Source organism: Miscanthus floridulus, chromosome 12 (genome assembly GCF_019320115.1).
Source record: "Miscanthus floridulus cultivar M001 chromosome 12, ASM1932011v1, whole genome shotgun sequence".
NCBI classification, from domain to species: domain Eukaryota; kingdom Viridiplantae; phylum Streptophyta; class Magnoliopsida; order Poales; family Poaceae; genus Miscanthus; species Miscanthus floridulus.
In genome coordinates this window covers 69,058,099-69,078,198 of record NC_089591.1, presented here as the reverse complement: position 1 = coordinate 69,078,198, position 20,100 = coordinate 69,058,099, and the positions used below count along the sequence as shown (strand labels likewise).

The 20,100-nt window shown below is 50.4% G+C and overlaps 1 protein-coding gene and 1 pseudogene across 1 annotated transcript; one reads left to right on the top strand and one right to left on the bottom strand.

Moving 5' to 3' along the window:
• Positions 1 to 4,322: 4,322 nt before the first annotated feature.
• Positions 4,323 to 4,692, top strand: LOC136498493 (uncharacterized; annotated as a pseudogene).
• Positions 4,693 to 6,901: 2,209 nt separating this feature from the next.
• On the bottom strand, positions 6,902 to 8,064 carry LOC136498581 (uncharacterized). The gene is made up of 2 exons (XM_066494476.1): positions 7,388 to 8,064; positions 6,902 to 6,994 (listed from the first exon to the last, which is right to left on the bottom strand). Exon 1 carries the CDS (start codon positions 7,963 to 7,965, stop codon positions 7,411 to 7,413), a length of 555 nt encoding a protein of 184 aa, XP_066350573.1. The 5' UTR covers positions 7,966 to 8,064; the 3' UTR covers positions 6,902 to 6,994; positions 7,388 to 7,410.
• Positions 8,065 to 20,100: the final 12,036 nt, after the last annotated feature.

Here is a 20,100-nt window from a genome sequence, read left to right as displayed (position 1 = left end):
CGACAACAGAGATAAGAGAGGGAGATGCGAGTGAGGAAAGAGGGTGCAGGGATGAAAGAGATAGGGGGAGGATAAGGAGGGTAAAACAAACTTGACACTGGCATGTAGGAGCCACATGTTAGGGTGGATATTGAGGATTGGTTTTAAATAGTCTGTTAGAGGAGAGGGGAAACATAGAAAACCAATAATAGGGGATCTCTTATACATTCTTCTATGAGAGAAGGGATAGATAATCCATTGAAGAAACTCTTAGCTTTTATCTAAACAAAACATATTCACAACTTTGCCTTGATGTAAGTTGTGATGGTGTCACATGTTCCTAAAACTTCCATTCCATTTTGAGAGGCGAAGCTAAGGGCACCATTTGGTAGCGCTCCTAGAATCATTCTAGGTGCAGCTGCGCCCCGTCGCCAACCAAACAAGACCAAAGGTCGCCGCTCTGCTCCACCCACGATTTCTGCTCTCTAGAGCAAGATGGGATCTGGGAAGCCCAAAAAAGTAGCTTCACCCAACTCCTCGACCGTGCATGCGGAACTTCCTCGAAATGCCCCTCTGTGTGCGAGGCACCGGGGCGTTGGACACCGTAGGAGAGCCGCGAAGCCACCGAGGCATGGGGCCACCAAGTCATGGGTGCACAGGGGGCACCGAGGCTTCGGTACGTAGGAAGCCGGAGGCAAGGAGGACTCACAGGTGGATAACTGGATAATGGATAAGAAAGGAGAGAAGAAAAAAGGAGGAAAAGAAAAGGACAAGGACATTATGGATATTTCACTATTTTTTATCTACCAAGGAAGTTGTTTTATCAAACATTTTACCAAAACAGTTTTAGTTCCACTCAGGAAAAAAAAAACTCCACCACTAAGGTAGAGTTGTACCAAATGGGACGTGAGAAACCAACCAGTGCATGCATTTCTCCAAGCATGACTTGGCGCTAGTCACTTAGCCCTTGAGCAAGCACTTTGATTTTGACGACATGTTTATCATTATTTTGCAATTTATATAATTGCATGCTCTTCTTCTATAGCTATTGCTTTCTTTTCAAGGTAATAACTAAGAAATAATTGCATGACTCGGAACTGCCCCCTTCACTAGCTTCTTTAGAGAAATCGCATAAAGTATGCTTTCTAGTCCAACTCTTTAGTTTAGGATGGATTGGAAGGGGAATTCCAAAATGGAATGGACTCATTGCACCAGATTGGTATCTTATGAGACAGATGAGACTGATTACGTTGTGAATTTACAAGCAGCGGGTGGGAAAATGGTGGAATTTTCTAATCCCGTGTCCAAGTTATTAGTCTTTTGAAATCTGAATATGGTTAAAGCCTTGTTTGGATGTATGAGTATCACTTCAATCCATATGTATTGGAATGGAAAATAGTTTAATTTCCACTCCAATTCACTTCTAACACAAGTGGATTAGGATGAATACATGTACATCCAAACAAGGCCTAAACAAAGCTTTCACTTGAGCTGCTTCAGCATATACTACTATGAAGTATGAATATGGTGGAAAATTCACTGCTTATTGATCAAAGAAGAAGCAAATAGGATCTTAATAAGAGTTACATGGATGAAAAGTATAGGTGTAGTCATGACCCATGATTGCAGTGTCCTGGCTCATCCTCAGCCCAAGTCGCTTTCAAGTGCTTAGCAGTCCCGCCACTAGGCCACCACTTAACTTAAACTTGATGCCCGGTTTAAACTTGGGCAACACCATCTTCACACTGCACCTTTCCCTTTGCTCAATGTGTTCTTGTACCCTCTACTACATGAGTGATGTGGATCGCCCATGGCTTCGTTCGAGCATGCACGGTCCGTTGACCGAAGGCATTGACGCCCGCCATGTCGCATCCATGGACATACACGATCACGTGGCAAAAACATGTTTCTTGCCATCCTCAGCTATAATTATGAACATGCTATGCAAACCAAAAGATTAAAGGCCCTGTTCGTTTTGCTGGAAAGTATTATTCGCTGATTTATTGTGAGATAAAAATACTATACCAAGACTGATAAGTTCAAGCGAACAGGGCCAAAACCATTTTACAAGACGTGTCAATCACTCATGGCACATAGAGTATGGACAAAGGACATTTTGAAGTTGGTCTCTCATCAGTTTATCTTCCTTCTGTAAAAAAAATGATTGTGATTCTTCTTGCATATATAAAAAATCTCTTGAAAAATAGAAATATAAACCTTGATCAAAGGGTTTAGTTTATCTTTCCCTCTACTGGCATGCCAGTTCATTTTCCTTTCCCTCCTCGTAGTCCAGTCTATTCCCCTTTGCCTCCGGGCCTCCGCGTGGAAATTTCCACCGGGCTTCCAGCGTCCAGGACTCCACGTCAGCGCCGGGCTCCACTGGGATCGTTTCCTTCAATAAAAAAATGGTAGCCTTCCTGCCTGCACCTGTCTCCCGCCGCACCCAGCTCCCGCTGCACACCGCAGCTCAGCCCCCACAGGCCCACTTCCGAAGCCAAGATCGCCCGAATAAGATGGGTCCTCTCGACGTCGAGGCCGGCGGCAACACCATCATTAGCGCCGACGCGGTCGTCACCGCGGCCGACATGGTGGAGGCAACCCACGACGTGGCGAAGCTGCGGCGGGTCCTGGTGGGCGGCGGCGTTGGTAAGGCCGCGGCGGCGCTGTACCTGATCCTGTTCAGGGCCCCGGCGGGGCTGTTCCTCCTGTCCGGGCCGTTGTTCCGCGCCTACTACTGCGTCTTGGCTGCCATTGTCCTCCTCGGTGTGGCGGAGGCGTGGACGGGGCTCTGGCTCTCCCACGACGACGACGACGACCCTGCTCCTCTGCCCCGCCGGCGCGCGGTGGGCGTGGCGGTGCTCTGGGCGTCGCTCCTGCCGCTGCTCCTACTGGCCGCGGTCGGACGGTTCGCGGTCTTGAAGTGACTATATTGCAAGTTTGCAACGTAGACTGTCTTGGCCTCTTGGGTTTGTTTGAATGGCAATGGCATAGTTCCACGCTGTCCGTATATGTCGATATTTGTTACTGAATACTAGAGTATGTACGGAGTACCATGTAATTGCCGCATAGGCATCGTGACTACGAGAAATGTGCTTTATTTACATGTTGTGATTATATATAGCGAGCGTACAAACATGTTGACCATTTCAAATAAATTTGGTCTGTTACTTACATTGCATGCGTTTGTTCCGTTATCTTTGTATGAATTCTGAAATTCGAGAGGGAAGGGAACGAACGGGCTTTGGAGGGGATCAACTGACCGATGAGATGGCGCTCTGGTGCCGGTGCAGACCGAGCGGCCCGGCATAAGATTTCCCCACTAGACTATCGAGTGTCATGGATCTGCATCGGCACAAACCCAATTTACTGACTACCTGTAATACATACGAAGCGAAAGCCCTTCATTTTTTACCGGCTAAAGTACACTTTTCAACCCTCAACTCATGTCGAAGTTTGATTTTCAACCTTCGAAACCGGTTAAGAAACACACTCCACTCCAACTATTAAAACCGGACAAATTTGGTCATCGGCTGGTTTCAAAAGCGGTTTTCTATTTTCGGAAGACGCCGAAATTTTATATTATTTTTTTGAGCATCTTAACGTCCTTAAATGAAAAAACTCAAAACTACAAAGTTGTAGATCTCATTGAGAACTACAACTTTGGTATAAAAAGTATTTTCATTTAACTCCATACATATAATATATTAGTGTTTTAATGCGGCAAGCGTTAGTAGGCGATTATTATGGTGCTGAAATTTTATATTATTTTTTTGAGCATCTTATTGTCCTAAAATGAAAAAAAAAATAAAACTATAAAGTTGTAGATCTCATCAAAGCCTACAATTTACATATAAAAATTATCTTCATCCGACATCATATTGAAGGGTTATGATTTTTCAAAAGTTGAGTCTCGTCACGCCATAGTATTGTTTTGTCGCGTGACAAGACTCAACTTTTTCAGCCAACAAATATTATTTTTCTATCATAATAAATCAGCTAACAGTATTTTTAACCATAACTTATCAGCCAAACAAACAGGAGAATTAACTGCTAAATATTGTTTTCTTCGTCAACACCCACCTTTGCGACTACACCAGCGGGCTCGGGCTCGCCCGCTCTGGTTCGGGGCCCTCGCTGTCACATCACGCCCCGAAGCAGAAAGTCGTCCTCTCTCCTCTGCTACACGCTCGGGCCTCGGGCCGTCGGGCGGGCGGGCGGGCCGGCTACGCCTTCCTGCCTGGCTCGTGAGTGCCCGTCGGCTCGGGCCTCGGGCGGGCGGTGCTCCCTATATATATCAGAGACACTCCGAAGTTCAGCTTCCCGGCACCGGCACCCGACGACCCATGGACTCGTTCTGCGTCCACATGCCCGCCACGGCGCCGGCGCAGCTGGCGGACGCCGCGGCGGCCGGGCACGACGACGAGAAGCTCCGGCGGGCCCTGGTGGGCTGCGGCGCCGCCAAGGCCGCTCGCGCTCTCCTCCAGGTCCCTGCCGGCCGGCGGCGTGTTCCTCCACGGCGGCACCGCGCTGCTCTGCGCCTACTACGCGGTTCTCGCCGCCGTCGCGCTCTTCGGGGGGCTCGAGGTGGCCGTGGGGTTCTAGGTCGCGGGGGACCCGGACCGCCGCCGCGGCTGGGGCAGGCGGGTCATCTGGGTGTCCGTCGTTCCACTGGTCGTCGTCGCCGGATTCGGTGGTTTCGCCGTGCTGAAGTGAACTAGCTGCTGTGCCTCTGCGCTCTGGCCTGGTTTCGTTGCTTCCATGCTAAAGATTTTGAGTACAAATATAAGGTTTGCTTCGAAAATGGCCAAGGGGTTTACTAAATTGAATTCAGCAGCTCTTCACTGTACTGAGAACTGAGATGCATGCCAACACGGAATTTCATCAGGCCAGAAGGTTTTTTTCTTTCGAAAATGCGCTCTTGCGTTTGATTGACAACGTCTACGATAAGGCCCATTTTAATTACGGCCACGAGCCCACGATCCAAATTGGCCGAGACGCGGCAGTTTTGGGGGGGACGTACTGCTGCAGGCCCTATTACTATTCGGCCCAGTTAAGTGGAAGATGTCGCCCACTTGGACCATCTAAACTTAGGTAGCCCACGATCTAAACTGGCCGAGTTTGCTGTCGAAGCACATGACATGAGCAGCTATCAGCTATCTCGCCCACATGGAAGGGCCTGTTTTCTTCTCTCTTCGACGAGGCAAAGCGTGGCGTATCGCTCGCCCCTGTCCAGTCCGACCAGCCGTCCACAGCTTCTTCGCTGCCGCGAGGTCCATGATCTTCGATCTTTGATCTTTGAGTACTATATTTTTTTTTAGATAATAATCTTTGACTACTATATACTACAGAACTCTTCGTTTTATTTGTTGATTTCGTCAATTCTTCGAATTAGTTTTTTTGGTGCCGCGTAACGAGCACGGAAAGAGCACGTTGGTGACGGCCTATCTTTTCGGTCCTATTTCCTCCTTTTCTCTTTTTTTTTTTGATTTGATTTCCTCATTTTCTCTTGTACTCCAGTATTTATATATGGCCACATGCCATGCTAAAGAATCCATTTTTCTTTTAGCGAACGTGCGTGCCTGCCCTACGGGCCAGCTGCCCAGGGGGCGAAACAACACAGAAGACACAGACTCCACCAGCCATCGAATGGACACGGCCTGAAGAATACTCGCCCTGGCATCATTGGCATTGTATACTAGTCCTGGTACGAAGAACTCACGCAGTGGTGCCGACCTGATCGCGGTCACTGCTGACGCGCTGAGACCGAATCACCCACGACCGGGAACCGTACCACTCGTGCGCGCGTCCTACAGAGTCAAAAGCTTCCTCCCCGTTCCCCCGTACAAACCGTCGACACTAAGAGATGAGCTCAAAATAGATGTTAAATCATTTGATTCAGTCATTTTGTAAAATAGAAAACCACCTTAAAAAGAAGAGTGCTACAACAGTTTAGGTAAATTTTTCATTGTCCATATTTAAACCCGCCACATCATCAGGCTTTCAAAGATTTGATCGCCCGATATTCGTCCACCACCAAATGGGCTCGCAAGTTGCAACGTCGCACGGCGGGGCATCCAATCTGTGGCATCTCCGGCCAGCTGATAGCCAACACGGGCTTGTTGGCGAGGCCAACCAGCGGCCGGCCATTGCCCATTGCCCAATGGCCACGCAGCTGCTTGGTACAGATGCGGTTGGCCCCTGGCTTCTCGGTGCAAAAACAATGGCTGCGAAGATCGTGCACATGGAGGTCAGAGTTAGTCAGGACGCGATGGGGCCAAGGGGCGGCTGGCTGCCGCGCCGACTGTGAACGGATGTCCTGAGAGGCGCATGAACGTGGATGACGAGGAATAGGGAAGGGTCGTCCGAGATAGCTGCGTCGACGGGGAAGGACCGTCCGAGGGAGTCGCGCTGCCAGGGAAGGGTCGTTTGGAGGCGCACGGGGCAAGGAACGTCCAAGCGAGCCGCGCGGATGGGGAGGTGAAGGGATGTTCGGCGGCAGCCGCGCGAATGGGCAAGGAAGAAGATGTCGCGCTGGCGCACGTAGGAGGTCGGAAACAATCCGCCCGCGCACGAACGAGAGGGACGAGCACGAATTCGCGCGGGGGATGAGAATAACGAGCGGCCACCGCGTGCTATCTCTAGCTGGCGAGAATTATGGGATACATCACTTCTTATTTTAGCTCACCAGATACAAAACTGTTGGAGGTCAATTTCTTTCCAAAATTTCTAAAATTTGGCTCCAGACAAAGATAGCACATCTATCGGAGATGCACTAATGGCCGACCACCCACGCGTACGACGTGCCGTCCTGTCCTGCCGGGGCAGCGGATGTGACAAGCAGAAGCATACGAAACGGAAGGCTCGCGAAGCCCTGCGAAGTCCGAACGGACAGACGTGCATGCCAACGCTTTCGCTCTCTGATACTGAAACATTTTTCTCGCCACCGCACGGGACGCACAGAGCATCGACGGACCGTGGTCGTGGATCGAAGCCGCAGACGACGGGAACCAAGCATCTGCGCCAGGATCCATGATTAGGAGTGGAAGACAACAAGCATCTGCCCTGACCCAGAGACACGGGCGCAAACCACTGAAGCGTCAGAGATGGGTTCGCGTCCCGTGTGTGCGTTTAGGATTCATGATGATAACATTCATTCATATGATCGTATCATATCTCAAACGAAAAGGTCGAAAAAAATCAAAATTCGTTGTGATAAGCAGAGAAATGCACAATTGGGAACCACTAACATATTTACATTTTCTGTGATCGTAATTAGCAGTACCAAAAAAACTGAGAATACAAGAATACAAAACAACAGATTGAATCAGCAAATTAGCGCAACCGGCTGCACGCACGTTCGATCAATCAGCCAACACCACCTAAATAGAGGAATGAACAACAAACTGACCCGAGCTACAACGCGATCGGTTTTCATCTCACGCTGTCCCGCCAATCGCCGGCGGGGCGGGGCTTCCGGCTCCGCAGCGCCTTGATCTTCCCTGGGATGAGCCTCCCCCACCGTGCCGCCTTATTAGGCGCCCCCTTGACCTCCGGGACTGCCGCCGCCACCGCTGTCGTTGACACCGACCTCGACCTCGCCAATGCCACCGCGTCGTCGTACTCCTGCTCCACGTCCCTGCACCCCGCGGCCGAGGCTGGCGGTGGCGGCGGCTTCCGGAACGACACCCAGCCCCACACCCCGGACTTGGGCCGCCGCTGGTCGCCGCCGACTCCGACGGCTCCGTGCGCGGCGACGGAGCGCGAGCGCGCGACCCGGTGCTCCCGCTCAATGAGGCTGTGGACCCGGCCGAGCGCGCTGGCGCCGGAGGACGAGGAGGAAGGGGACGTCGCGCAGGAATGTGAGCAGGCGCAGGGCCGCGGGCAGGCGCAGTCGGGGCACAGGCGGAGGAGGCGGTCGCGGAGGCAGTGCGGGCACACGCCGCCGCCGGGCAGCGGCGGGTGCCTCCGGCAGCGCCACTCGTCCATCGCGGCTCGATCCGTTTTCCGTGCGGGTTTGGAGGGCAGTGCGTCCGCTCGCGATCGCGGGGAGAGAGAGAGACGCGCGGGAGGCAGAGGAGCCCGACTCTGTCGCTCTTATATTTAGTGACGGCACTCCGGCAGGAGGATTGGTGAAGGGGCATGGAGCTCGGCGCTACTATTTACGAGAGAGCCATCGTGTAGGTGATGATGAACCTCCCGCCGCCCGCCGTGTGTTCAGGTTAGCACGGTGTGTGTCCCACTGTCGGGGAGTAACGGGCCTAAAGGCACATTTTTGCTTTTTTTTTATCAAACTAGGTAAATGCCCGTGCGTTGCAACTGAAACACATAATACCACGATAACATATGTATGAGCGTGTGTTATACTGTTATCTAAAATAGATACCGCAATCATAATGTTTCAATCAATATTATATAAGTCTTAACGAAAGATAGATAGTTAAAATATAACTCTAAATTTGAATGCAAAACTAAAACATCAACTTTAATTATTGCATCGCTTCATGTCTACAATTGTCGCATCATAAGTTTGGATTAAAATCAATTTCAGCGGATGGTGACGGCGTGGTCTCTCGTGATTGGCGGCGTGGGGTGATCGCGGAATTGATCACAATTATTACGGGAATTGATTTTTTGCCTTCTTGATTTGCTGCGGCTGTTATGGGGATTAAGCTGATCGCATGGAGTGAGTGCGCGTTGCCTTCCTGATATGATCGCATGGAGCGGCTTTGGTGTCGTATCTGTGGACGAAATAGTTATGAATGTTTCGGTGGTAGAGAAAAGGCACAGTTTTGGTTACACGTAGGGTTCACCTTTTGGTTCGCATGTGCTTTTGAATGCAACTCCACATTATCAGGGGCGAATCCAGAATATCATATCAATGGGATCGAGCACTAAGCAAAGTGGTCAAAACGTGTTGGGTCTCTATTTGAAACCAGGTGCATAAAAGAACTTTTATTGAGTTTTCGAAAAGTTACCAGTGCCAGCCGATCCCAATAAAGAATGCACGTTAGCGTAATAAGAATGCAAAACAAAACACAGGAATAACTAAACAAAACATAGAAAAAAACACATACTAAGAGTTTTAAACTTAGGGGTGTTTGGTTTCACGGATTAAATTTTAGTCCATGTCACATCGGACGTTCAGATGCTAATTAGGAGGAATAAACATGAGTTAATTATAAAACTAATTACACAGATGGAGACTAATTTATGAGACGAATTTATTAAGCCTAATTAACCCGTCATTAGCACATATTTACTGTAGCACCACGTTATCAAATCATAGACTAATTAGGCTTAAAAAATCGTCTCGCAAATTAGTCGTAATCTGTGTAATTAGTTATTTTTTAGTCTATATTTAATACTCTATGCATGTGTCCAAACATCCAATGGGACAGGGACTAAAATTTGGCCTAAAAAACCAAACAGGCCCTTAAAGCGACATCTGGACCTAAGGTCCAATTGTTGGTGAGGATAATATAAAAAATAGTCGTCAGTCCTCAAATTTATCTTAGTATGTCATTTTGGTTCTCATACTCATAATTTGTGTCGTTTTGGCCCTTAAACTTGTCGAGTTGTTTTACGCCGGTCTTCATACTATGAGATTGTATCTTTTCACCCCTCAGCCTATGTTTAGGTCTCGTTAGTTATCAAAACGGGTCTAGGTCCATGTCCACGTACCGATGTGGCACGTTGAGTACTTGTTGTCATCGACCTGACTTGTGAGACCTGATAAGTCGGGGCTAAGATAGGATTGGATTATTTACCACAATATATTGAGGGGGATTATGTGCAAAATGGCCTAGCCATAACATGGATGAATATTTATGAACTTCCCTATGGTTTTTACTCCAAAACTATCATCTTTTTTATGGGCAGCGAGCACCAATGAGTGGCTACGCTTTGGAGCTCATTACTGCTCACGGACAATGAGCTAGGCTGGACGGTGTCTGACTTAACGTTGGGTGGCGACGATGACTGTGGGCGTGGTTGTGGAGCACAGAGGGCAATAAGCGGCAACGACGAGGCAAAGTGCACACGGGACTGACTAGGGCAAGTCATAGTTGTGGTGGCGTGGGTTGTGGATGGCATGACTTTAGGGTCGAGCGACAACGGCAACAATGGTGTTGCTGGTGCACAGGGCGGCCGCGATGATGGCTTTGGTAGTGGCGCATAGGGCCAATATGGCCTCGCTGCTAAGACCGGCTAGCACGAAAGTCAGCGCAAGATCAAGTAACTCCGATGAGCCTTTAATTTCGCTCCATGTGATCGCATCCACTGTCATCTACATGCCCCCACCATCGCATGCACCTATCGCCTCACCCCTACTAGTACCGTCTGTCACCTATCCAGTAAGATTGGTGTTGGGGACCAAAATTAGGGTACCTAAATAGGAGGAGCTAATGGTTATCAACACTGATTCGCCCGAGCAATCAAGTGCGCGACTACGCTTCAACCGGCCCCCAGGTGCGTAGGCCCCGCTTCATCCAACGGCTAAGGCATGGGTCTCGCCTCAACCGACCCCAAGGGCGTAGGCTCCATGTCGCCCGACCCCTTAGGCACAGGCCCCATGTCGCCTAACCCTAGGGCGCGTGGCTCCGTCTTGCCTGACCCCTTGGGGACGGGCCCCATGTCGCTCGACTCTAAGGGCGCGGGCTCTGTGTCGCCCGACCCCTTAGGCACGGGCCCCGTGTCGTCCGATCCTAGGGGCGTGGGCTCCGTCTCGCCCGACCCCTTGGGGATGGGCCCCGCGTCGCCCTACCCCAAGGGTGCAGGAGCTGTCTCGCCCGACCCTGGGACGCAGGCTCCGTCTAGCCCTATCCCTAGGGCGTGGGCTCCGTCTCGCCCGACAAGGACCCATACCGCCTCCAACCACTATGGGTCAGAAGGTACGACCCCAAGGTCAAACTTCTAACACTAGGCAGGAAGCAGGCACGTCTCGACGTGACCCATGGCCACGATAGGCCACTCCTAGGGGGTCAGATCGCCAATAGTGATGGGTGCATGGTCACTGTGCTTGAAAGGTCCTAATGGCTAGAGGGGGGTGAATAGCCTAATAAAAATTTCTACAACAACACTTAACCAAATGGTTAGACAATTATGAGGCGAAGCGAGTGTTGCACTAGCCTACTTAAAATGCAAGCCACCTACCACAATTCTAGTTTAGATAATGTCTATTCACACAATAGCAAAGACACTATCCTATGTTAGTGTGCTCTCAAAGACTAACTAAAGAGCTACACCAACCAAGCAAGCAAGCTCTCACAACTAGCTACACTAAAGAGCTTGTCAACTAGTTTGCGGTAAAGTAAAGAGAGTGGTTAGGATAGTTATACCGCCGTGTAGATGAAGAACCAATCAATCACAAAGATGAATAACAATGAAGACCAATCACCTCGGAATCAATGATGAAGACAATGATTTTTTACCGAGGTTCACTTGCTTGCCAGCAAGCTAGTCCTCGTTGTGGCGATTCACTCACTTGGAGGTTCACGCGCTAATTGGCTTCACACGCCAAACCCTCAATAGGGTGCCGCACAACCAACACAAGATGAGGATCACACAAGCCACAAGCAATCCACTAGAGTACCTTTTGGCGCTCCGCCGGGGAAAGGTCAAGAACCCCTCACAATCACCACGATCGGAGCCGGAGACAATCACCACCTCCGCTCGATAATCCTCGCTGCTCCAAGCCATCTAGGTGGTGGCAATCACCAAGAGTAACAAGCAAAATCCGCAGCGAAACACAATCACTAAGTGCCTCTAGATGCAATCACTCAAGCAATGCACTTGGATCACTTCCAATCTCACTATGATGATGAATCAATGATGTAGATGAGTGGGAGGGCTTTGGCTTAGCTCACAAGGTTGCTATGTCAATGAAAATGGCCAAAGATGTGAGCCACAGCCGGCCATGGGGCTATAAATAGAGCCCCCATCAAATAGAGCCGTTATACCCCTTCACTGGGCAAAACGCGCTCTGACCGGACGCTCTGGTCATACTGACCGGACGCTGGCCCTTAGCGTCCGGTCGCCCGATGGACGCCACGTGTCATCCCCTTCAAACGCTGTTCGTTAGATTCCAACGGCTACGAAGCTGACCGGACGCTCCGGTCAAAACTGACCGGACGCTGAAGGCCCAGCGTCCGGTCGTTTCCAGTAAGCTCCCCGAGGCATGTTTTTTCGACCGGACACGTCCGGTCCACCTTGACCGGACACAGCCAGCGTCCGGTGCTCAACCCTAGCCTACTGTGCCGTCTAACAGCTCGACCAGACGCAGCCTTTCAGCGTCCGGTCGCTGAGTGACCCAGCGTCCGGTCAGTAGACCGACGCCAGCATCATTTCGACCAACTCCATTTCAACTCTAACTTTTTCACCCTTGCTCCAATGTGCCAACCACCAAGAATTTTGCATCCGGCGCAATAGAAAATAGACATTTCATTTTTCCAAAAGCGCCGAATCCATCTTAACCCTACAAACACCTTGTGCACATGTGTTAGCATATTTTCACAAATATTTTCAAGGGTGTTAGCACTCCACTAGATCCTAAATGCATATGCAATGAGTTAGAGCATCTAGTGGCACTTTGATAACCGTATTCCGATACGAGTTTCACCCCTCTTAATAGTACGGCTATCAAACCTAAATGTGATCACACTCTCTAAGTGTCTTGATCACCAAAACAAAATAGCTCCTATGGTTTATACCTTTGCCTTGAGCTTTTTGTTTTTCTCTTTCTTCTCTTCAAGTTTAAGCCCTTGATCATCTCCATGCTATCACCATTGTCATGTTATGATCTTCATTTGCTTCTCTACTTGAAGTGTGCTACCTATCTCATGATCACTTGATGAACTAGGTTAGCACTTAGGGTTTCATCAATTCACCAAAACCAAACTAGAGCTTTCAGTGCTGCATATTCCCTGTACAGCCGCTGATCAGCATGTTGGTCGACCATGTCGTCCGCCGAGACAGGATGGGATGCCACGACCAGCTGATGATGCTAGGGCATGGCACTAGTGGTGAACAAGATCCTAGCGTGGAGCCATCCCCATCACCATCTACAACGTTGGTGGGACCCACATAAAGGAGAAGAAGGACCCGACAGTCTTGGAGGCCTTCTTCTCCCTGGCTTTTCTCCTTCTTTCTCTCTATAACCGACGCCTTCCCCTTCACCTATAAAAGGGGAACTAGGACGCCCCACAATGGGAGACGAATAGACTGAGAGTGAACACACAGCACAACGAGCACATAGCTGAATGAGCTTGGCAACACTCTACTCCATTCGTTCTTTTCACCAGAGACTTGGGAACTTCTCGCTCTCTCGCCCATTTGTAACCCCTACTACAAACTTTCAATGCTAGTAACACAAGCAGCAGCGACGAACTAGACGTAGGTACATTCTGCCTAGACCAGTATAAATCTTGTGTCCTCTAAGCACACCATCTAAGTCAGACGTGCAATCTAGAAATTTACTAGTTGGTGACTCAAAACACCGATAGTTGGCGCGTCAGGTAGGGGCCTTTATGCGTCTCGACGTCCCCATCAGGCTTCGGATGGCCAGCCAAGGAGGGACGACGCCCACTTCCGACTCTGACCCGCATCTCCGACCGGGGATACACCGAACCTCTGCTTATAGCTCTTCTCCAACTAGCGCAGTCGGAGCTAACTGGGACCAACCGACCGTAGACGCCCGCTCGGTGAGGACCAAGAAATAGGCGAAGCAAGTAAGACATGGCGCTCAAGTCAACCATAATACCAAGGACTGTACCCTATACACCTACAAGATAGTACCAATAGGACATGTCAGAAGGGTGCCCTGCAACCTTCCAGGCATATCAGAATCCAAGCAATGTTGTGGGCGCTAACATTTGCCCTACAGTGTTATGGCCACCATCAAACTCCCATACCAGGCGAACACGGTAAAACCCCCTACGTGCCTCTAGGCATCAACGGTATGGCTGGCATTGACATCTACCATACCAGAAGAAGAAGACGCAACCTCCCACATGCATCTAACATCAACAGTATTGTGGGCACCTACAATCATCTTGTACCCAATGGCGTGGGCAACATGACTTAGTAGCATACGTACTCTCTCTCTTGTAACGCTATCTCCTTCATCTATAAAAGCGGATGCGCTCTCTCCCAACAGAGAGCAATCGATTCAACACACAACAATAGAACCACTATGTTCAAACCTCGAGCACATGCTCGAATATTCAGCGCACGTAGGAGCTCTCGTCACTCTCGACCCTTCAGACTAGAGTCCGACTAGGCCTCTTGTACCCCCATCTTTCTCCTTGTCATTTGTAAGCCCACAGCAAACTTCGAGCACTTAGGCTCAGGAATAAAGTCATCGACCGACTCAGACTGGACGTAGGTCACGTTGCCTAAACCAGTATAAACCCTATGTCATTGAGTGCTAGGCCACATTCGATCACAACGTACGACAAAACTACAAATATTTACGTGTTGGTCACTTTCTACACCGACACATCTATACAAGGACTACGCTCTCATAAAGTGGTTCTTGTCCGACGACACCAACAAAGGAGAGCCGAGAAGAGACCCTAGGCTAGCGACAGACGACGCTGATGGGAAGGATGATGGCTTTCTAACCCCTGACGGCTGCCTCATGATCTTTCAAGGGTCGACGGCTTATGACTCCAAGCGTCGGCAGAAGCTAGCGCACTGCGAGGTCTACACGTCCAAGCCTACCACGCCCGCCTTCCTCCAGTGGTCGGAGTCCACCATCACCTTCGATCGGACCGACCACCCCAACAGCATCCCTTAACTAGAGAGGTATCTGCTCATCATCAACCCGATCGTCAGCACAAAGCGGATCACCAAGGTGCTAATGGATGGTGGCAGCAACCTCAATATCATGTATGCGGAGGCGCTAGATGCCATGGGCTTCAATCGGTCGTGCCTCGGCCAATTGGGGTGCCTTTCCATGACACCTTGCTAGGGAAGCAGGCCATGTCGCTAGGTGTCGGTGTTTTATACAAGCACCGGCAAGTAAATTTATAGTAATGCGCGTTAGGCTCGAATGGTGTGCTAAAGGACACAAGATTTATATTAGTTCAGGCTGAATGTCCCTACATCCAGTTTGTTGCTGCTCGTGTTATTAGCACCAAAAATGGTTCGTAGTAGGGGTACAAATGATCGAGAGAGGGACTGGTCCCAAGTCTCTGATGGAAGGGTCAAAAGGAGGCCAAGAGCTTGGTAGCAGCTTGACTGTGTGTGTTGTGTGTTGTGCCGTCCAAAGTCGGTCCCTTTGCTGGAGGAAGCGCATCCCCTTTTATAGATGAAGGGGACGGCTTTACAAGTGATAGGGCTAGGGTGCGTACACTACCTAGCCTTGGTTCTCACATCTACCCAGCCTTGTCGCCCATTCTAGTGGGTGTGAAAGGATGATAAGCGCCTACAATACTATCGATGCCTCTGTAGAATGTTAGGATGGTTACAGAGTACTGCCCTGTGCAGGGTATAGACTGTAGTATAGTAGCTTTGACTTATGAGCCTCACCTAGCCTTGCTTCGCATGCCTTCTAGTTCCTATGAGTCTCTATCGGAGGGACGCGGGGTCAAGGTCTGGAGTAGCGCCATGGGCAAGGTCTTCCGATTTGGTGGACCCGAGAGGCCGGGAAGCGGACGCCGCTCCCCTGTGATCATAACGTGGTGACCGCACATCCGTCATTTGTGGAGGATGCGAGTCCTTTTCTAGACCGTAGTGGTTGTCGTATATCTTCGTCGGGTTCCGTGTCCCAGAGCTGAAGGCGACGCCTACAACTCTACAGGGCGAAGAGCACGCACCCATAATACTTTTTAGGCTCTGCTATGTCCAGAAGGGTCTAAAGCACCTGTCCCATCATTCTCTTATAGTACCTTTCCTACCAAGGCATAGGGTATGGTCCTTGAAGCCATGGTTGACCCGAATGTCTTGTCTTGCCCTATACCCATCATCATGAGGAAACGAGGAGAGGTTGTCAGTCAAGATGAAACTAGTCCTTGGACATCGAGCGAGGCGAGGTTCGTCCTCGGATGTTGGGCGAGGTGGAAACCAGTCCTTATCCCTCGGGCGAGACCGAGCCCATCCCTCGGGGGTCGGGCGAGGCAGAGTCTATCCCTCAACCCTCGGGCGAGGTGGAGCTGGACCAAAGGCGTTGGGCGAGGCAGAGTCTATCCCTCAGCCCTTGGGCGAGGCAGAGCTAGCCCAAAGGCATCGAGCGAGGTGGAGGCTAGCCCTTAGCCCTTGGACGAGGTGGAGCTGGATCAAAGGCATCGGGCGAGGCATAACCAAACTCCCATCATTCGGGCAAGGAACGTAGCGGTGCCCTTATCTGTCCAGAAGTTTTTAACATTCAATGGTTATTAGTTCCACCTCCTGGGGTACCCTAGTGTTAGGTCCCCGACACTAGGGTAGATCGATCTACCCATCTCCTTTGGGACTCTGACCAACTACAGGATGGAGACCCTCATGTTTGAGGTTGTGGGGTTCCATGGAACTTACCATGCCATCCTTAGACGGCCATGCTATGCGAAGTTCATGGCCATCCCCAACTACACCTACCTGAAGCTGAAGATGTCAGGTCCATGAGGGGTCATCACCATTGGCACTTCCTTCCAACACGCTTACGAGTGCGAGGTGGAGTGCTACGAGCACGCCGCAGCAATCATCGCCTCCACTGAGCTCACAGCCATCTAGGAGAGGGCCGCCAAGGAGACTCTGGACTCCAAGCGGTCGGCTAGGTCCTTTGAGCATGTTGAAGGCATCAAGGAGATCCTCGTGGATCCCAGCAGCCCTAATGGCAAGGTGCTCCGCATCGACACCACGCGTTCCTCCAAATAGGAAAGCACGCTCATCGACTTCCTCTATGCCAACAGAGATATCTTCGCGTGGAAACCCTCAGACATGTCGGGCATTTTGAGAGAAGTCACTAAGCATGCCTTGAAGATCAGGCCAGGCTCCAAGCTAGTGAAGCAATGCCTACGCCTCTTCGATGAGGAGAAGCGTAGGGACATCGGCGAGGAGATTGCGAAGCTTTTGGTGGCTAGATTCATTAAGAAAGTATATCATCCTGAGTGGTTAGCCAATCCTATTCTTGTTAGAAAAAAGAGTGGGAAATGGAGAATATGTGTTGACTACATGGGTCTCCACAAAAGCATGCCCAAAGGATTTGTTTCCTTTGCCATGCAAAGATCAAGTAGTTGACTCGACCTCAGGGTGCAAAACCCTTTCCTTACTTGATGCGTACTCTAGTTAACATCAGATCATGATGAAGGAGTCCGACCAGCTTGTGACTTCTTTCATCACCCCTTCGGATCATACTACTATGTCACGATGCTGTTTGGTCTAAAAAATGTGGGGGCTATGTATCAGTGTTGCATGCTCAAGTGTTTCGGTGACCTCATCGGGCAAACCATCGAGGCATACTTGGATGACATCGTAGTCAAATCCAAACACACCGATGAGCTTGTGAAGTACCTTGAGCTGACCTTCATGAAGCTCTGAGCGAATGATATCAAACTCAACCCCGAAAAATGCGTCTTTTGGGTTCCGAGGGGTATGCTGCTTGGGTGCATTGTTTCTGAGTGAGGCATCAAAGCCAACCCGGAAAAAAACTTGGCCATCACAAGAATGGGCCCAATACAGAATATAAAGGGGGTACAACAGATCATGGGGTGCATCACCACACTTAGCCGCTTCATCTCACATCTCGACGAATGAGTCCTCTCCCTCTACTGACTTTTGAAGAAAGACGACCGCTTTGAGTGGATAGCCGAGGCCTAGGAGGTAATTGAAAAGCTCAAGGACCTCCTAACAAAAGCTCTAATCCTAGTCCCACCAGCAGAGGGGGAACCCTTTTTGCTCTACATCATGGCCACCATGTAGGTGGTCAGCGCCGCACTTGTGGTGGAGTGAGAGGAAGAAGGGCACGCCGTCAAAGTATAGCATCTCATGTACTTCATCGGCGAGGTTTTGTCCGATTCCAAGACCCACTATCCCCAAATCCAAAAGCTCCACTATGCCGTCCTCATCACCAAACAGAAATTGCACCACTACTTCGAATCACACCCCATGACTGTGGTGATGTCCTTTCCTCTTAGCGAGGTCATCTAGAACTAGGATGTGATGGGAAGAATCGCCAAGTGGGCTCTCGAATTGATGGGTTAAAGCATTTTGTATGCCCCATGGACTGCCATCAAGTTCCCAACGTTGGCTGACTTCATAGCAGAATGGACTGAGATCCAAATGCCACCGGTGGCTATTGATCAAGGGTATTGGACCATGTACTTTGATGGTTCGCTAATGAAGAAGGGTGCTAGCGTAGGGCTAGTTTTCATCTCACCCCTTGGGGTGTGCATGAGGTACAAGGTCCACCTCCACTTCCCCGCCTCAAATAATGTGGCTTAGTATGAGGCTCTCGTCAATGGCCTGTGCATCGCCGTAGAGTTGGGCATCCAATGACTCGAGATCCAGGGCGACTCCCAGCTAATCATCAACTAGGTCATGAAGGAGTCAAGTTACCACAACCCCAAGATGGTTGTGTACTGCTAGGAGGTCCGCAAGCTAGAGGACAAGTTTTATGACCTTAAGCTCAACCACATCCCTCGACGGCTCAACGAAGCGGCCGACGAGCTAGCGAAGATGGCGTCAGGTCGAGAGCTAGTCTCGGGCGACATCTTTTCTAGTGATCAGCACAAGCCTTCAGTCTGCTATGAAGAACCAGGACACGCTGGTAATAAGTCGCCCGCCTCAGGGCCAGGGGCTGGGTAGCCATCAGCTTCACCCGACCCCTCCACCCAAGGCTCAGGGGCTGGGCGACCATCGGCTCCTTTCGATTCCTCTAGCTCAGGCTCGGAGGATGGGGCCGACAACATGCTGCTCATCCTAGGCTCGGGGGTTGGCCCTCCATTGGCCCCATCCGACCTTGAGGTCATGGAGGTCAATGAAGATCCAGTGGGGGAGTCTGACATGGACCCAGCCACAGAGTCTGACCCTTTGCCTAACTGGAGGACCCCTTACATTGAATGCCTCACTCGTGAGGTGCTCCCGATGGATAAGGCAGAGGCCCAATGGCTCGCGCGCCGTGCTAAGTCCTTCGTCATCATTGAGGGAGAACTTTACAAGAGGAGTCACACGAAGATCTTGCAACGCTGCATCCCTAACAAACAAGGGAGGCAGCTGCTGGAGGATATCCACGGTGGGACCTGCGGACACCACGCCGTGCCATGGACCCTCATTAGAAATGCGTTTCGATAGGGCTTCTACTGGCCAACCGTTGTAGCTAACGCTGAGAAAATAGTATGCACCTACAAAGGGTGCTAGTTCTATGCTCGGCAAACCCATTTACCAGCCCAAGCGCTCCAAACGATCCCTGTCATGTGGTCGTTCATGGTCTGGGGGCTTGATCTGGTTGGGCACCTCATGAAGGTGCCTAGGGGCTACATGCATCTACTTGTTGTCATCGATAAGTTCTCAAAGTGGATAGAGGCATGGCTGATCACCAAGATCAAATCTGAGCAAGTCATGCTCTTCTTCCGCGACATCATCTATTGGTTTGGGGTGCCAAACTCCATCATCACTGACAATGACACACAGTTCACAGGGAAGAAATTCCTCAGGTTCTATGATGAGTACCACATTCGCGTCGACTGGGCTGCCATGGCACACCCCCATACGAACGGGTAACTTGAGCATGCAAATGGCATGGTCTTGTAAGGGATCAAGCCTAGGATTTTCAACAAGCTCAATAAGTTTGGTGGCCAATGGGTCATGGAGCTCCCTGTGGTGTTGTGGAGCCTAAGGATGACCCCTAGCCGAGCAACTGGTTACACCCCTTTCTTCATGGTCTATGGTGCCAAGGTGATCCTTCCGACCGATCTCAACTATGGGGTGCCAAGGGTCATGATGTACAAGAAGCTAGTGGCCAAGGAGCTCCTTGAGGATGCCTTGGACTAGCTCGATGAAGCGTGCGACGTTGCCCTCCTCCATTCAACTAAGTACCAATAGGCGTTGCATCGATATCACAGCCGTCGGGTGTGGGGCCAGGCCTTCAACATCAGGGATCTTGAGCTCCACCTCGTCTAGAGCAACAAGGACAGCCACAAGTTATCT